The sequence below is a fragment of the Babylonia areolata genome, chromosome 10 (genome assembly GCF_041734735.1).
Source record: "Babylonia areolata isolate BAREFJ2019XMU chromosome 10, ASM4173473v1, whole genome shotgun sequence".
In the NCBI taxonomy this organism is placed as follows: domain Eukaryota; kingdom Metazoa; phylum Mollusca; class Gastropoda; order Neogastropoda; family Buccinidae; genus Babylonia; species Babylonia areolata.
This window is the reverse complement of record NC_134885.1, coordinates 43,941,838-43,960,944: the sequence shown is the minus strand read 5'-3', so window position 1 is coordinate 43,960,944 and position 19,107 is coordinate 43,941,838. Positions and strand designations below refer to the sequence as shown.

At 47.5% G+C, this 19,107-nt stretch overlaps 1 protein-coding gene across 2 annotated transcripts in view; it reads right to left on the bottom strand.

The window, feature by feature from the left end:
• Positions 1 to 2,226: 2,226 nt before the first annotated feature.
• The window catches only part of LOC143287026 (bridge-like lipid transfer protein family member 3B), an 83,526-nt gene continuing 66,645 nt past the window's right edge, over positions 2,227 to 19,107 (bottom strand). The window contains exons 15-21 of one of the 2 annotated variants that reach the window (XM_076595038.1): positions 17,712 to 18,107; positions 15,111 to 15,771; positions 13,622 to 14,187; positions 9,149 to 9,305; positions 8,161 to 8,537; positions 7,516 to 7,624; positions 2,227 to 6,739 (exon numbers count right to left, since the gene is read on the bottom strand). In XM_076595038.1, coding sequence (XP_076451153.1) covers positions 6,159 to 6,739; positions 7,516 to 7,624; positions 8,161 to 8,537; positions 9,149 to 9,305; positions 13,622 to 14,187; positions 15,111 to 15,771; positions 17,712 to 18,107 — 2,847 coding nt within the window. In that variant the 3' untranslated portion in view covers positions 2,227 to 6,158. The remainder of the gene's footprint in view (positions 6,740 to 7,515; positions 7,625 to 8,160; positions 8,538 to 9,148; positions 9,306 to 13,621; positions 14,188 to 15,110; positions 15,772 to 17,711; positions 18,108 to 19,107) is intronic. The other variant, XM_076595039.1, reaches the window with a different exon arrangement.

Below are 19,107 nucleotides of genomic sequence, written 5' to 3'. Positions count from 1 at the left end.
TCACCAGAGGACAACACTCTTGTTGCCATGGGTTCTTTTTCAGTGCGCCAAGTGTGTGCTGCACACGGGACCTTGGTTTATCGTCTCATCTGAAAGACTAGACACTCAGTTTGATTTTCCAGTCAAACTTGGGGGAAAGGGTGAGTGGGATTCGAATCCACACCCTCACAGACTGTCTGTATCAGCAGCTGAGCGTCTTACCCATTCTGCTACCTTCCTCCTTGAACAAGTGGAGAAAAAGAAGACACAAAAAATCCTGGATCAGAGTTCAGACAAGACAAGTGGTTTGATTCACAATACAGACACTGATCTTCGGCAACAGGGACACACACACACACACACACATTTATATACATATACATATATATAGATATATATATATACATATATCCAACTATATCCATCTATATATATCTATATCTAAATCTATATGTCTCTCTCTTTTTTTCTCTCTCTATATATGAATATGAGAAGATATGCACATCCCAGTGCAGCGTCCAAATGTCTTCTTCATGACTGGCTGTGTCACTGTGTTCCTACTGACCACCACCTTGCAGACAACGCAGTTCACTCCTATAGCAGCCAGCCCAGTCAGACTATCTACAGTACAATGCATCAGAACATGCAGGATGTTATGGCCACAAGAAAAGAAAACCAATCCAAACACAGGAAAACAATCATCAGCATTCTATGTTCAAGATATTCTGCATTCAAGGTCCACAAAATACTGTTGCTAAATAATTCTGTATGTACAAGTAGCTGTGGGAGAAAGTCATTGTGAAGGAAGGGGATATGGACAGATCAATGATATAGTTATTCCTTTGGCATGTACATGTACAGGAGGGATGTGGAATATCCCTAACTCTTTTGATCCATCACATATATCAAAATAATATACACTGTTGTTGTAACCATCATCATCAACCACACACACACACACACACACACACACACACACACACACACACAAACCCCTGTCAAGGCTTGTCAGTCTCATACAGAATTCACATCACCTGATCACTAGCAAAGTTAGCACAAACTCCAGGTAATCAGACTAACTGATACACAGTATGACAAATACATCTAAACAAGAGCATGGTACTATCAGTGTGGGAATGAAGTCAACATTCTGACATGTTTTGGCACCCTGTGTGGTAAAAACAAATTGAAGACAACTTACTGAATGCTACATTCATATTTAGAACGTAAGACTAAGAAAATCATCCTACCAAGTGTTATGAAAATATTGATCATACTCTTCATCAACTGTTTTAGTAATATCTCTTTTCTTTTAGCTTCTAGTTTTTCCTGTTTCACCTTAATCATATTTTTGACATAAGTGTACAAAAAAGCAGAACAGTTAGTGAGGATGGGGCCGTTTTGAAGGACAATCACCTTAGTGTGTAAAACCCATATAGCCAAGCTGAAACCCAAAGTGAGGAATCACCTTACTGTGTAAAACCCATATAGCCAAGTTGAAACCCAAAGTGAAATTCAAAATGGGACAAAAAACAACAGATGTCATCAGAACTTAAACCCATAAACACTACAGCTCAGGGATCAAATGATTGCTGTACCTGGACACCAGATGTTATCAAAACTTAAACCCATAAACACTACAGCTCAGGGATCAAATGATTGATGTATCTGGACACCAGATGTTATCAAAACTTAAACCCATAAACACTACAGCTCAGGGATCAAATGATTGCTGTACCTGGACACCAGATGTTATCAAAACTTAAACCCATAAACACTACAGCTCAGGGATCAAATGATTGCTGTACCTGGACACCAGATGTTATCAAAACTTAATTAAACCCATAAACACTACAGCTCATGGATCAAATGACTGATGTACCTGGACACCAGATGTCATCAAAACTTAAACCCCTAAACACTACAGCTCATGGATCAAATGATTGCTGTACCTGGACACCAGATGTTATCAAAACTTAAACCCCTAAACACTACAGCTCATGGATCAAATGATTGATGTACCTGGACACCAGATGTTATCAAAACTTAAACCCATGAACACTACAGCTCATGGATCAAATGACTGATGTACCTGGACACCAGATAATTATCAAAACTTAAACCCATAAACACTACAGCTCAGGGATCAAATGACTGATGTACCTGGACACCAGATGTTATCAAAACTTAAACCCCTAAACACTACAGCTCAGGGATCAAATGATTGATGTACCTGGACACCAGATGTTATCAAAACTTAAACCCATAAACACTACAGCTCAGGGATCAAATGATTGATGTATCTGGACACCAGATGTTATCAAAACTTAAACCCATAAACACTACAGCTCAGGGATCAAATGATTGCTGTACCTGGACACCAGATGTTATCAAAACTTAAACCCATAAACACTACAGCTCAGGGATCAAATGATTGCTGTATCTGGACACCAGATGTTATCAAAACTTAAACCCATAAACACTACAGCTCAGGGATCAAATGATTGCTGTACCTGGACACCAGATGTTATCAAAACTTAAACCCATAAACACTACAGCTCAGGAATCAAATGATCCACACACTCATGGATAGTGTCATCTCCCACCTATCACTATCTTCATTCTCTGAGCAACAGTACCTATGACGCACACCATAAAGTCAACCAGTTAACACCGCAATAAATATACTGTTCAGACTCTTTAACTAAGCAGACAAAAAGACTTCTAGGTTCTATCATTAACTTTGATGAAGCTCAGCAGGTATTCTTTATTCTCATTCAGAAGGTAGAGGATGTACACATCATCACAAACCAACGACACAGCATACAATGAACACATTCTCCTGCAAACAAACCCTGTCTACCTTCTTTGCAAACTATCATAATAATAAAAAAAGAGAACAGAAGAAGATTTGGAATCATTGATAATCTCACTCAGCAATGAGTAAAAACCTTGAGGATATTGCAAGTGACAAAGAATATGCTCCAACATGTTCCAAACCCTGGTAACAGAATTTTATCACAAACTGTGGAGGAGCAAAGACTTCAGTTATCACATGGAAAACCAGATTATCTTTTATGGCTTTCAAATAAAATAATTATGATTATGAGGGAAAAGAGACAAAAAAAAAGGCACACCCCCCCTTCCCCCAAACACAATGTCTGACATGCACACACTCACACATGCACACACACACACACACCCTCCCACACACACACACAATGACTGACATGCACACCCCAGCCCTCCAACACACTGAAACATGTGCAACGCAGACTTGCAGAGAAAAGTGGAGATGATGGGCCTGTGCTGACGACATGTCCACAGCATAAACACCCAGAGAAACGGTGATCAAGTGTGAGGGGGAGGGGGTGGGGGCACACATTGCATTCTGTGTCACTGACTGCCACTGGAGAGGACAGGAAGAGGAAACCACTCTGGTGCATGGACTGTAAACAAGGGCTGTGGACATACAGCACATCAACATCAACATCAACAGAGGTCTGTGGACATACAGCACATCAACATCAACAGAGGTCTGTGGACATACAACACATCAACATCAACAGAGGTCTGTGGACATACAGCACATCAACATCAACATCAACAGAGGTCTGTGGACATACAGCACATCAACATCAACAGAGGTCTGTGGACATACAGCACATCAACATCAACAGAGGTCTGTGGACATACAACACATCAACATCAACAGAGGTCTGTGGACATACAACACATCAACATCAACAGAGGTCTGTGGACATACAGCACATCAACATCAACAGAGGTCTGTGGACATACAACACATCAACATCAACAGAGGTCTGTGGACATACAACACATCAACATCAACACAGGAACTGAGGGGGATACTGACTGGCCCAGAGGCCAGGGGCAATAGGGGGAGGTGTGTGGGGGGCCTGGGGGGGTGCAATGAGGATGTGGGTGGGGTGGCGGTGTGGGGGAGGTGGTTGGTTACTTTGAGTCAGAAGCAAGCTGCAGCAGACGTGTCCTGAGATGGTGAAGCCCCTTCCTGTGGAAAACATTCATCATGCAAAACATCAAATACTGACTGTTTGGCAACATGACTCAGCTGTATAAAACACAAAAGCTCTTCAGTCGCTTACAAACATTTTGAATGCACATGCATACACAGGCGTACAAATATGTACATGCATACATGCATGCACATACACATGCAAAAACACACATTTTTACACATGCGCATGCACACACACACACACACACACACACACAAATATATGTACAAACTGAAATAGACAAACAAAAAAACAACAAAAAATATATATGCAAACTAAAATAAACCAAAAAAAACCACACACAAAAACCTTGAGACACAGAAAGACAGGTTAGTGCAAAAGAGTCTGAGGAATGACACAGAGAAACAACAAGACAGACAGACAGACTGACAGACTGACAGGCAGGCAGACAGACAGCAAGATGGACTGACAGGAGTCTGTGTACAAGTCCTATGGCCTGATGTCCAAGCAGTCAGCTATTGTTTGTTTTGCACCAGCAGCAGAACGCAGACTACAGTGATGACGATAATTGAGCAGACGTCGATGAACCTCTGTCTGCGTACTGCTTCTGTTCCAGTAGTTACATCACTGAAACAACACATCATGTTGTCCACTGACATCCACTCCAGTGTGAGATCATCCCAAGGGAAAAAGGAAAACAACAACCAAATGAGTGGATATATCCATATCTCTCTCTATATATATGTGTAGATATCAGAGCAAGGCTTTGTGGATGGCCGACACAACCTTGATCTGGTGATTCTGTGCTGACCCTCAGGGAGTGTCGGACTGCAGGCAGGATGGAGATGCTGCTCAGAACTGCCAAATGATGGTCACCAAGACCTCATCAATCAAACTGGACGCTGATGACTGCAGTCTCAGGAAAATGAATGGCTGCCACCCCACCCACCTTCCACCCACCCTCCACCACTGTCAAAATGCAGTCCATCAGTTTTACCACAAAAAAAAAGAAAAAAAACCAGGCACCTCAAGCCTGTCAGTTTGGATTGCACCACCTCCTTGTCTCCCTTGAGTAAATTTACCTCCCCTGCCCACATTCCCCTCTCCCTGCAGTACAGACTTCATCCATTCGAAGGACACAGTCATCCTATTTCCAAAGGTGGCTGTTCAAGTCTGGTGACAGCTTGAGAACGGCCACACCTCGTCAACACCTTCATCCAACAACTTGAGAATGGCCACACCTCGTCAACACCTTCATCCAACAACTTGAGAACGGCCACACCTCGTCAACACCTTCATCCAACAGCTTGAGAATGGCCACACCTCGTCAACACCTTCATCCAACAGCTTGAGAATGGCCACACCTCGTCAACACCTTCATCCAAAAGCTTGAGAATGGCCACACCTCGTCAACACCTTCCTCCAATCTCACTGAACTTTAACTTCATGCTGCTTCACCTATTTTTTTAAAAAAAGTATTAAAAAAATATTTTTCAAAACCTACCATCGGTCCAGAAAGTTAATTCAGTTAAGATTGGTCAGGGTTGCCGCAAATGTGTCTTCCCTCCATCTAAAAATAGAACTTCCCCCAGAAGTCGTTATTTCAGCTGCAATCAGTCGTCAGGGTTGCCCCCCCCCTCCCACATTCCACATAAATTTTTTTTCTTTCATTTAATGTCCATTGTCTTTCCAGAAGTCATTTCAGCTACTGGAGAAGATGACAGGTCGTGATTATTCTGAACTGACGGCTAGAGGTTAGGAAGCAAGGGAGGAAGAGGGGTGTGTTGGCCAGAGGTCGGGGGGTATGGGGAGGTGGGAGGTGTTGGCCAGAGGTCGGGGGGTATGGGGAGGTGGGAGGTGTTGGCCAGAGGTCGGGGGGTATGGGGAGGTGGGAGGTGTTGGCCAGAGGTCGGGGGGTATGGGGAGGTGGGAGGTGTTGGCCAGAGGTCGGAGGGTATGGGGAGGTGGGAGGTGTTGGCCAGAGGTCGGGGGGTTGGGGATTGCCCCCAATGCCTTAAGTGACGGCTAGAGGTTGGAGGTGGAGGGTGTGGGAGGTGGGAGGTGTTGGCTAGAGGTGGAGTGTTGGGGAGTGCCCCAAATGCCAACTGACGGCTAGAGGTCAGGGGGCTGGGGGGGAGGGAGGGTAAGAGGTCAGAGGGCTGGGGAGTTAGGGGGGGGTTAAAGGTTGGGGTCCCCTCCCAGGCGTGCGGCGCGTCGTTCAGACTGCAGCAGCTCCTCCTGCAGGAAGTGGAGGGTGGTGACCAGGGAGTCCTTCTCCTGCTGGGACGTGCTCAGCTGATCTTCTAGCTGATCCACCCGGTCCTGAAGCTTCACCACCTCCACCTCCAGACCCAGCCCCACCCCGTCCCCACTCATCCGACGCCCACCCACGTGGTTCCTCGTCACAGACGTCACGGACGGGGACCGCCCCTTGCGCTGTTGTTGCTGCTGCTGCTGCTGCTGCTGTTGCTGTTGATGCTGACTTACTTGCAGCTCCAGGTCGCGCAGCCGGTCCCTCATGAGGAGGATCTGCTCCTCGTACAGCTTGTTGGCGCGGTTCAGCTCCTCGCACTGCCGCCGCAGCTGTGCATTCTCCGCCTGCGTGTGAGTCAGGATGGCCAGGGAGGGGGAGGAGTGGGAGGAGGAGGGGGTGCGGGCTGTGCCCCCCCCGCCCCGCGCGTCCACCGTGTCCGTGTCCTCTGTTGCCCCACCCCCGAGGCTCACCTCCCGCGACACACTGCCTCTGCTGCCACCTGCTGCTGTACACAGCCACACACACATACACACACACACACACACACACACACAGCCACACACACACACACATACATACACACACACACACACACACACACACACACACTCACACAGCCACACAGCCACACACACACACACACACACACACACACACACTGAGGTCAGATAAAAAAGGTTATCCAAAGCAAGACAGGTACACGAAAAGTGGAGACGACAAAATTAATGGAGAGAAAAATCTTCCTTCATCAACACCATAACTATACATACAGATATCTAGACGGGTATGTTGATAGACAGATAGATTCTTCTTTTCTTGGGAGTCTGACAGGAGCCGACCATGACAAGGTCTGTGCACTCTGTGATGACAGCGCATGTGACTCTGCAGCCCAAAGCTGGAAGCACACAGGCGCCCACAGGTGTCGCAGCGATGGTCTGAATTTTGGACTGAGGAGGATGAGGCCCAATCTTATACATCAAAGATGTGCAGACTGCTAGTACCTTAACTCCCTTTGTGTGAATATGCGTGCCTAACATCAAACACGCACACTGAAGATTCTGTAACCCATGTCAACATTCGGTGGGTATTGGAAACAAGACCAAATTCCAGAATACACACTCCCCGAAACAGAATGACTGCTGAGAAGGGTAGCAAAAACAGTCATGCTCATTAAATACTGCTTCTACATACAAGTGACCATGGGCGTTTTGCAGCCAGCGAACAAAGAGAAGAGAGAAAGACAAAGCTAAAGAGAAGTAGGAGCAGAGAGGGAGGACGTACTTGTGATGTAGTAGATACCATCCAGTCCCCTGCTGATGTACAGCTGGTCGATGTGACAGTTCATTGGCAAAGCCCCCGCCCCACTGGGGTTGGACGATGGTCGGTCCTCCTGTCACACATGTATGTGCACAGATTAAGTGTGTGGGTGCACGCCTGCGTGTGCGGGTGTGTGAATTTAAGAGCGTGCTAGTGTGTGAGAGTGCGCACACACTGACACAGCCACAACCTTTCACCACCATGTTTAGATCACAGCAACCAGCAGCACAATTCCAGTGCACAGTGAGCACAGACAGACAGACAGACAGACAGACAGACAGAGAGAGGAGAGAGGAGAAAAGGGGAACAAATGAATGAAAACTAAAACTACACAGAGCACATCTTCACACTTGTGTGGTTCTAGTGCCACCTACACTCACACATACGAACAACAAGAAAGAATCAAATGCCTGCACAGCAGACAAACACGCACACACAGAAAAACACACACACACACACACATACACATATGTATACAAACACACACACACCACACCACACACAACACACACCCACACCATACACCCACACCCTCCCTCCACCCCCTCCCACAAACACCCCCCCCTCTCCCCCCCTCCCCCACTGAGGATGACAGCAGTCGTCACTGACCTCGAGCACCAGCAGGAAGTTACTGACGGTCAGGGACAGCGGCATGACCTGTGGCTCAGCGTCGTCCTCAGCAAAGTCCGACAGACAGCTGATGCCCGACATCTTGAAGCGAAGGCTGTAGTCCTCTATACGCAGCGTCAGCGCTCCCTCCTCCTTCACCCCCTGCCCCTCCTCCTTCACCGCCTGCCCCTCCTCCTTCACCCCCTGCCCCTCCTCCTTCACCTCTTCCGCCTTCTCCTCTCCTGTGCTGGCTGTGGGTGGGTGGGAGGAGGAAGGTTTGGCGGGGGTGGGGGGTGCGGCAGGAATCATCAGTTTCATGCGGATGGGGAAGGTGGGAGTGGAGTCACTCTCCGCCCGAGTGTCTTCCTGCAGGAAACCTGCACAAACAACATCAACAACCCTTCACCCTCTGCAGGGGGGTCAGGGGGGAGCGGGTGTGGCTGGGGGCAGGGACATACTGAAAACAAGGATTTGCTGTTTTGTGGTCTGATGTTCTGAAATATGTCGGGATGTGTTCCAAACTGTCATTCAAAATATCTATGTCCATTATCAGAACAATAACTCTAACAAAATCCAATAACTACATAATCACATCCTAGCCAGGGGAAAAAGGAAAGAGAACAAAAGCCCCCAAATCCAAGACAGATCTGAACAAATGAACCAGCAGCGAACAGTGTAGTGAAGTTACTACCAAGTAAACAACCTTTTGGCCTGGCACACAATCACATTATGAGCAAAAAGAGTTCTGAAAACAGGCAATCAAGGAGTTAGCTCATTCATTCATCCTAATTACCAACAGCCCAGCTGACCACATGTGGCCATATCGTGAACAGAAGATCAGGCACCTCAACCTAGAAGATGCCTCTGACACTGACAGTTCCACCTATCATCTGCCAGAGGACAGATCCTCAACACAAACATGATCGCACACAGTACAGCAACATCACAGAATGATTGCAATAAGAGGCACACAGACAGACACACTGACCTTTTGGGGAGGAGAACTTGCCATAGAAGTCGTCATACCCCACGTTGCCCGGCTGGTGCAGCAACACCTGTGACACCTGCATCGCCAGGGACACTGCAGTATCACACACCTGTAGCAAGATCTCCACCTGGTCCAGTTTGAACAGGATCAGGGACACCTGAAACACCACCAGGTAGGCATCAGTCATATCCCTGAACATGGCATGTGGCTGCCTTACCACCCTGTCCAGCTTGAACAGGATCAGGGACACCTGAAACACCACCAGGTGGGCATCAGTCATATCCCTGAACACGGCATGTGGCTGCCTCACCACCCTGTCCAGTCTGAACAGGATCAGGGACACCTGAAACACCACCATGTGGGTATCAGTCAGTCAGTCACACCCCCAGACACAGCATGTGGCTACCTCAATGGTGGGGTTAACAACCGTCACATCCACAACAGGAACCTAATGGCTCTGGCCGAGGGACAGAGAAGCATAAAAAAGAAAGAGGGATACAACAATAATGAAAAAAACAGCAGTTGACACAAGCAGAGGCTGAACAGTTGACACCAGCAAATGCTGAACAGTTGACACAAGCAGATGCTGAACAGTTGACGCAAGCAGATGCTGAACAGTTGACGCAAGCAGAGGCTGAACAGTTGACACAAGCAGAGGCTGAAGAGATGACACAAGCAGATGCTGAACAGTTGACACCAGCAGAGGCTGAACAGTTGACACCAGCAAATGCTGAACAGTTGACACAAGCATATGCTGAACAGTTGACGCAAGCTGACAGACTTGCTGGTAACGCAACACCAACGAGCGGCCTACATCTAGGAAAATCGGAAATCCTCAGAAAAGTCAAAGACTACCAAAAAGAACAGGTACAAGGCCATCACACCATCGATCGCCTCAAAGAAATAAAAGCAGAGAGAGGGAGCGGCCGAAAGTCTAACATGAAAGGTAGAGCACGATGCTTTGCAAATCAAACAAATATCGGCATCATTTCCAAACCAACATTGCGCAAATTTCTTCAAAACGGAACAGAGTCTCTGTGGGCCTTTCCAAATACAATAGACTGAGCAACACACTAGACGCCACGTTCTTGGCATCAGAGATCTTTTCCCATCCCTCTTGGCAGCCTCTGTGCGTGTGTGTATGTGTGTGTTTGTGTGGATGTGTGGGTCTGTGCCTTTGAGTGCGTTTGTGATTGCGCGAGAGGGTAAGTGTACACAAGTGTCAGGAGAGATCTGTGTACGGGTGTGTGTGTATATATATATATATATATATATATATATATATCTTTGTATATATGTGTGGGGGTTGGGGGTGGGAGATATGGGCGTATATGTGTGTGCTTGTACAAGTAAGTGTTCATCTTTGTGAGTGTGTGTTTGCGTGCGTGTGTGTGTGTGTGTGTGTGTGTGTGTGTGCCGTGGAAGCTGCGATACGTAGGCTAGAAATGAGTGTGTGGAGGAGGGGGTTGGAGGAGGTGCAAGGTAATGTGTGTGTGTGTGTGTGTTGGAGCTCATGTACGTTTATATGTATTTGACTGTACTTTCATATCTGTGAAACTGCATGTTTGGTGCATTTCTGTTATGCATGTGTGGGTGTATGTGTGAATGTGTGTCGTCATATTTTACATTCATTCGCTTAATTATCACCATTGTTGTCTTTTTTTTTTTTTTTTTTTTTTTTATTATTATCATTTTATTAGTATTACTATTATTATTACTACTACCTTTTTCTATATTATAATTATTATTTATTTATTTATTTATTTATTTATGTAAGCTTATCTATTATTTATTCCCCCCCCTTTTTTCTTTTTTTTTTTTTCTTTTTTTCAAGGCCTGACTAAGCGCGTTGGGTTACGCTGCTGGTCAGGCATCTGCTTGGCAGATGTGGTGTAGCGTATATGGTTTGTCCGAGCGCAGTGACGCCTCCTTGAGCAACTGAAACTGAAACTGACGCAAGCAGATGCTGAACAGTTGACGCAAGCAGAGGCTGAACAGTTGACGCAAGCAGAGGCTGAACAGTTGATGCAAGCAGATGCTGAACAGTTGACGCCAGCAGAGGCTGAACAGAGGCTGAACAGTTGACACCAGCAGATGCTGAACAGTTGACACCAGCAGATGCTGAACAGTTGACACCAGCAGAGGCTGAACAGATGACACCAGCAGATGCTGAACAGTTGACATCAGCAGATGATGAACAGATGACACAAGCAGAGGCTAAACAGATGACACCAGCAGAGGCTGAACAGTTGACACCAGAGGCTGAACAGTTGACACCAGAGGCTGAACAGATGACACCAGAGGCTGAACAGATGACACCAGCAGAGGCTGAACAGATGACACCAGAGGCTGAACAGATGACACCAGAGGCTGAACAGATGACACCAGAGGCTGAACAGATGACACCAGCAGAGGCTGAACAGATGACACCAGAGGCTGAACAGATGACACCAGCAGAGGCTGAACAGATGACACCAGCAGAGGCTGAACAGTTGACACCAGCAGAGGCTGAACAGATGACACCAGAGGCTGAACAGATGACACCAGCAGAGGCTGAACAGTTCAGCAGAGGCTGAACAGTTGACACCAGCAGAGGCTGAACAGATGACACAAGCAGAAGCTGAACAGTTGACACCAGCAAAGGCTGAACAGATGACACCAGCACAGGCTGAAAGAAGAGGAGTTACACAGACAGAACACACTCCATTGAAGCTCAGCATCCAGTTCCACACTAAATGTCAAACCTTCACTGTTTGTCTTGTAACCCAACTGACTCGTTTAACTCTGAATCACCTGATACATACAATGTGGTTAATGGCCAGCTGTTCCCTGACAACAGTACCACAAGGGTCAGCCTCCAGTGCTTTCCCTTCACCTCACTTTTCTTCAGCACCAAGCTGGGTTTGAGTTCAAGTCTGGAGGTGTTCATTTGTGTTCATTAGCACTGTGAATACAGGCCATAAAACATGCACTGAGGTCCACATTCTGATGTCATTTTGTCATGCAGTGTGGGCTGAACATTGTTAACCCTCTGTCCCTTGAATCATCCGATATGGCCCACCGGAAGTGCCCTATTCAATCTCTGAACCACCCGGTATGGCCCACTTAACACAGTGTTCATTTACCTTTACTTTCGCTTTTAGCAATCCCACAATGCACCTAAACCGGAAGTACTAATGTTACTTCCTTCCACTGCCGCCATTTTGAAGTTTGAAGCAAGTGGATCAGTTGAGAAGTTTCTAAGCTCTGAATTTTTTAAATTGATGGTGTTTTTTGGACAAAAATGGCTGAGAATGATTGATTAGACATGCCTTCAATCATGGGTAACTGTCATCATAAGTTATCTTTATTTGTAGCTTTGTATTTAGAGAATGAAAAAACGAGCACAAACACACACATGACAGATCACTCTGTGATAATCAGTTTTCATAATCTTTGATGCACACAGCTTGAGACACATTGCACTTTTTTCTTTCTTTTTTTCCTTCTTTTTTTTAATCATTCTTCATAATGAAAGTGTTCCCAATTTACTTGTATGTAAAACTATGAAGTTTTCTGCAAATCATGAGCTGTCTTTCTTTTGCAGCAAAAAAAAAAAAAAATCATTTATAATTTATATGTTTTCCTTTTTTTTTGTATGTGTGAGTTCAGTGAGGAGTTACTTCCCTTGGCACAGGATAAGTTCCCTTGGAATTTTTCTGCAATGAGGCATATGGTTAAGTCTGACCAAAATCACAAGGTGACCAGTCACAAGTTTGACAAGTCACGAAAGAGGTCACTCTATGGTCACAGTGGAACTCCAGGCCAAGCAGCGTCACTGCCAATCCTCACATCAACAGGGAGGCCAGGTACAGATGCCAGTCATTTCTACAGGAGAGACAGAGACAGGCAGTGAACAGAGAGACAATCACAGACAGAGATAGGCAGTTAGAGAAAGAACAGAGAAACTGGATGAAGAGATATGTCACATTCATCAGAGACATAGAGAAAGAGGATGAAGAGAAATGTCTTGATCATCAGAGACAGAGACAGACAGAGAAAGAGGATGGAGAGAAACGTCTCGTTCATCAGAGACAGACACAGACAAAGAGGATGGAGAGAAACGTCTCGTTCATCAGAGACAGACACAGACAGAGAAAGAGGATGGAGAGAAACGTCTCGTTCATCAGAGACAGACACAGACAGAGAAAGAGGATGGAGAGAAACGTCTCGTTCATCAGAGACAGACACAGACAGAGAAAGAGGATGGAGAGAAACGTCTCGTTCATCAGAGACAGAGACAGAGAAAGAGGATGAAGAGAAATGTCTCGTTCATCAGAGACAGAGACAGACAGAGAAAGAGGATGGAGAGAAACGTCTCGTTCATCAGAGACAGAGACAGACAGTTAAAGAGAGAAAGAACAGAGAAACTGGATGAAGAGAACTGTCTCATTCAAACAGACCATTCAGCAGACACGTCCCACAACCCTTTACCATTTCCCTGCCCTTGGTGGTGGAGCTGTCGGCGTAGATACTGGAGGTCTCCATGTCGCTGTAGGTGTCCGGGTTCGAACCCGCGTCTGACCGCCCTTCGTGGATGAACGCTGGCACCTCGTCCGTGTCCTCCAGTGACAACAGCTCATTGTCGTCGTCATCTGACGTGTCTGTCTGCAGCGACATGGAATCCAAATCGTCCGACACGCTGTCGTCAAACGTGTTCTTCAGCTTGTCGGTGAAGTTGGAGAAGGCGGAGGAGAAGGCCTTCTTCACCTCAGCCCCCTTGGACGTCTTGCAGTTCTTCAGGGAGGACTTCCTCTCCAGGCCGATGCCAGAGTCTGTGCCGGCTGACGTTGACATCTGGGAGGACCGGGGGTCGGGCACTGCAGACTGCACACTGACCTGCTGCTCGCCTGTGGCCGCTGGGCCCACGGTGTCCCCACTCCTGGCGCTGGCTACAGGCATGGCATTCTGGCCGACAGAGCTGTTTGGCATGCTGCTGTCCGATGACAGCACTGGGATGACATTGTTGTTCTCTGTCACACACACCTGGCTTGTCATGTCTGAAAGCAAAATCACCATCAGCTGTTTGTCATGTCTGACAGCAAAATCATCATCAGTTGTTGTCATATCTGACAGCAAAATCATCATCAGCTGTTTGTCATGTCTGACAGCAAATCATCATCAGCTGTTTGTCATGTCTGACAGCAAATCATCATCAGCTGTTGTCATATCTGACAGCAAAATCATCATCAGCTGTTTGTCATGTCTGACAGCAAATCATCATCAGCTGTTTGTCATGTCTGACAGCAAATCATCATCAGCTGTTTGTCATGTCTGACAGCAAATCACCATCAGCTGTTTGTCATGTCTGACAGCAAATCATCATCAGCTGTTGTCATATCTGACAGCAAAATCATCATCAGCTGTTGTCATATCTGACAGCAAAATCATCATCAGCTGTTTGTCATATCTGACAGCAAAATCATCATCACATCACCTGTTTGTCATGTCTGAAAGCAAAATCACCATCAGCTGTTTGTCATGTCTGACAGCAAAATCATCATCAGTTGTTGTCATATCTGACAGCAAAATCATCATCACATCACCTGTTTGTCATGTCTGAAAGCAAAATCATCATCACATCACCTGTTTGTCATGTCTGAAAGCAAAATCATCATCAGCTGTTTGTCATGTCTGACAGCAAAATCATCATCACTGTTGCTTACCACACAGCTGAACACATAACACCACAAGGTCACAGACACACACACAGATCAATACACCACACCATGAAAAGGAACTCTCACACACACACATACACAGGTAAATACACAACAGAGTATATGAATTTATCAACAGTGACGCCTCCCTAAGAAACTGAAAACTGAAACTGAAAAAACAGCTGCGTTTGTGTTTCTTTGAATAAACTTAGTTTAGAACACAAAACTTCCTGTCTCTGAACACCGGTGTCACTGTGCCCTACCTGGGTCTGAAGGTTCATGAACCAGCATGGTGTCGGTGGAGGGGGGCACAGCAGCCCCAGTGCTGCCCCCTGTGGTGAAGACGTCCAGGAAGTTGGGCAGACTGGGGCTGAAGTCATCGGAGAATGTGCGCTGGTGCATCTGGTAGGGGCAGACGATGGCCAGCTCCGACTCCGGGAAGAGGACGGGGAAGTGGACGATGGAGGTCTGCGTGGACCCCCACAGCGCCAGGTCGGCCGCCAGCTCCTCCTGGAAGCGCGCCAGGGACTCAAAGAGCCGCATCAGGAACAGGTACTGCCAGTGGTTCACCTGCACCCGCATCTTGGCCCCAAAGTGGCACAGCAGGAAGGCAGTCATGTCCGCCGCCGGCTGCTGAAGGTTCAAGTCCTCCGACTGCAGGGAGTGGCAGTCGTCCAGACTCTCACGCCCACTCAGCGGTAGGTGGCTGGGCCGATCGTCCCCCCTGCTGGGCTGCGGGGAGTCGGAGTTGCTGCCCCTGTGGTCTGAGCGCAGCGTGGTGTTGCTCTGCACGGAGAGGCGGGGCTCCGAGGAGGAGGGGGCGGGGCTGTGGGTGATGCCCAGCCACATGGTCAGGGGGAACGCCTCCACGCACGGTACCGGCCGGTTCCTGAAGTTCTGCACGCCCAGGAACTCCACCCACACCTGTGGACACAGTGACACAGTGACACAACACCACCCACACCTGTGAACACAGTGACACACAGTGACACAACACCACCCACACCTGTGGACACAGTGACACACAGTGACACAACACCCACACCTGTGGACACAGTGACACACAGTGACACAACACCACCCACACCTGTGGACACAGTGACACACAGTGACACAACACCACCCACACCTGTGGACACAGTGACACAACACCACCCACACCTGTGGACACAGTGACACACAGTGACACAACACCACCCACACCTGTGGACACAGTGACACAACACCACCCACACCTGTGGACACAGTGACACACAGTCACACAACACCACCCACACCTGTGGACACAGTGACACAACACCACCCACACCTGTGGACACAGTGACACACAGTCACACACAGTGACACAACACCACCCACACCTGTGAACACAGTGACACAACACCACCCACACCTGTGGACACAGTGACACAACTCCACCCACACCTGTGGACACAGTGACACAACACCACCCACACCTGTGGACACAGTGACACACAGTGACACAACTCCACCCACACCTGTGGACATAGTGACACACAGTGACACAACTCCACCCACACCTGTGGACATAGTGACACACAGTGACACACAGTGACACAACTCCACCCACACCTGTGGACATAGTGACACACAGTGACACAACTCCACCCACACCTGTGGACATAGTGACACACAGTGACACACAGTGACACAACTCCACCCACAGCTGTGGACATCACAACAACAGACAGCAACACCACCACCACCAACCACAACACACAATACATCAACATCAACAACAACCACAACACATCAACATCAACAACAACCACAACACACAACACATCAACATCAACAACAACCACAACACACAACACACAATACATCAACATCAACAACAACCGCAACAACACACAACACAGCAACACCAACAACAACAGCTACAACACACAAAACAAACACCAAATACAACAACCACAACAACACCACCACCAACAACAACCACAACAACACACATCAACACAGCAACACCATCCACCACAAACACACCCCACACTTGTTCCAGGTGAGCCCCCACACACCAAAACACCACTGACCACAACAACACACATCAAAAACACATATCAACACCACTGACCACAACAACACATCAACACAGTGACACCACTGACCACAACAACACACATCAAAAACACATATCAACACCACTGACCACAACAACACACATCAAAAACACATATCAACATCACTGACCACAACAACACACATCAACACAGTGATACCACTGACCACAACAACACACATCAACACAGCGACACCACTGACCACAACAACACACATCAACACAGTGATACCACTGACCACAACAACACACATCAACACAGTGATACCACTGACCACAACAACACATCAACACAGTGACACCACTGACCACAACAACACACATCAAAAACACATATCAACATCACTGACCACAACAACACACATCAACACAGTGATACCACTGACCACAACAACACACATCAACACAGTGATACCACTGACCACAACAACACACATCAAAAACACATATCAACATCACTGACCACAACAACACACATCAACACAGTGATACCACTGACCACAACAACACACATCAACACAGCGACACCACTGACCACAACACAACACCAACAACAACACATCAACAACACACATCAACAACACACATCAACACATCAACACCACTCACCACAACACAACACCAACAACAACACATCAACACCACTCACCACAGCAACACACATCAACACCACTCACCACAGCAACACACATCAACAACAACACACATCAACACCAAGGACCACCCACACACGCCACATCAAGGCCCGCCCCCCTCCCCTCCAAACCCCCGCAGACACTACCTGCTCCAGGTGCAGCCCCCACACATCACAGAGGGCGTCCATCTTGAGGCTGTGTGAGGTGAGGGTGTGTGTGGCGGGGGGGTCGGGGAACTGCAGGAGGTTTGGGTCGCAGTCCAGCAGGCCCTTGACGGCCTGGTCCAGGTAAGGGTTGTCTTTCCCTGCCGCGTGGTTCTCCAGCTGCCAGGGGGCCAGGCGGTGGGGCAGGGAGTCGTTGGGGAACTCCGCCGTGTGGAACAGGTGACTGCCGTAGTAACCATCCAGCGCCCTCTGCAAGTCCTTCCTCGTCAGCTTGTCGTCCATGCGGCAGTTGGTCGCCGTCAGCTTGGAGATCTGCATCTGGACTGCTTCCGGCCGGTCAGGCTGACCCTCCACCTTGCCCTCCCCCGGCAACACCACCTGACAATCACATCATGGTCATCACGGTCACTGTCACCACCTGACGATCACATCATGGTCATCATGGTCACTGTCACCACCTGACGATCACATCATGGTCATTGTCACCACCTGACAATCACATCATGGTCATCACGGTCACTGTCACCACCTGACGATCACATCATGGTCACTGTCACCACCTGACGATCACATCATGGTCATTGTCATCACCTGACGATCACATCATGGTCATTGTCATCACCTGATGATCACATCATGGTCATCATGGTCATTGTCATCACCTGACGATCACATCATGGTCATCATGGTCACTGTCACCACCTGACGATCACATCATCGTCACTGTCATCACCTGATGATCACATCATGGTCATTGTCATCACCTGATGATCACATCATGGTCATCATGGTCACTGTCACCACCTGACAATCACATCATGGTCATCACGGTCACTGTCACCACCTGACAATCACATCATGGTCATCATGGTCACTGTCACCACCTGACAATCACATCATGGTCATCATGGTCACTGTCACCACCTGACGATCACATCATCGTCATTGTCATCACCTGACGATCACATCATGGTCATTGTCATCACCTGATGATCACATCATGGTCATCATGGTCACTGTCACCACCTGACGATCACATCATGGTCATCACGGTCACTGTCACCACCTGACGATCACATCATGGTCATTGTCATCACCTGACGATCACATCATGGTCATTGTCATCACCTGACGATCACATCATGGTCATTGTCATCACCTGACGATCACATCATGGTCATTGTCATCACCTGATGATCACATCATGGTCATTGTCATCACCTGACGATCACATCATGGTCATTGTCATCACCTGACGATCACATCATGGTCATTGTCATCACCTGATGATCACACCATGGTCATCACGGTCACTGTCACCACCTGACGATCACATCATCGTCATTGTCATCACCTGACGATCACATCATGGTCATTG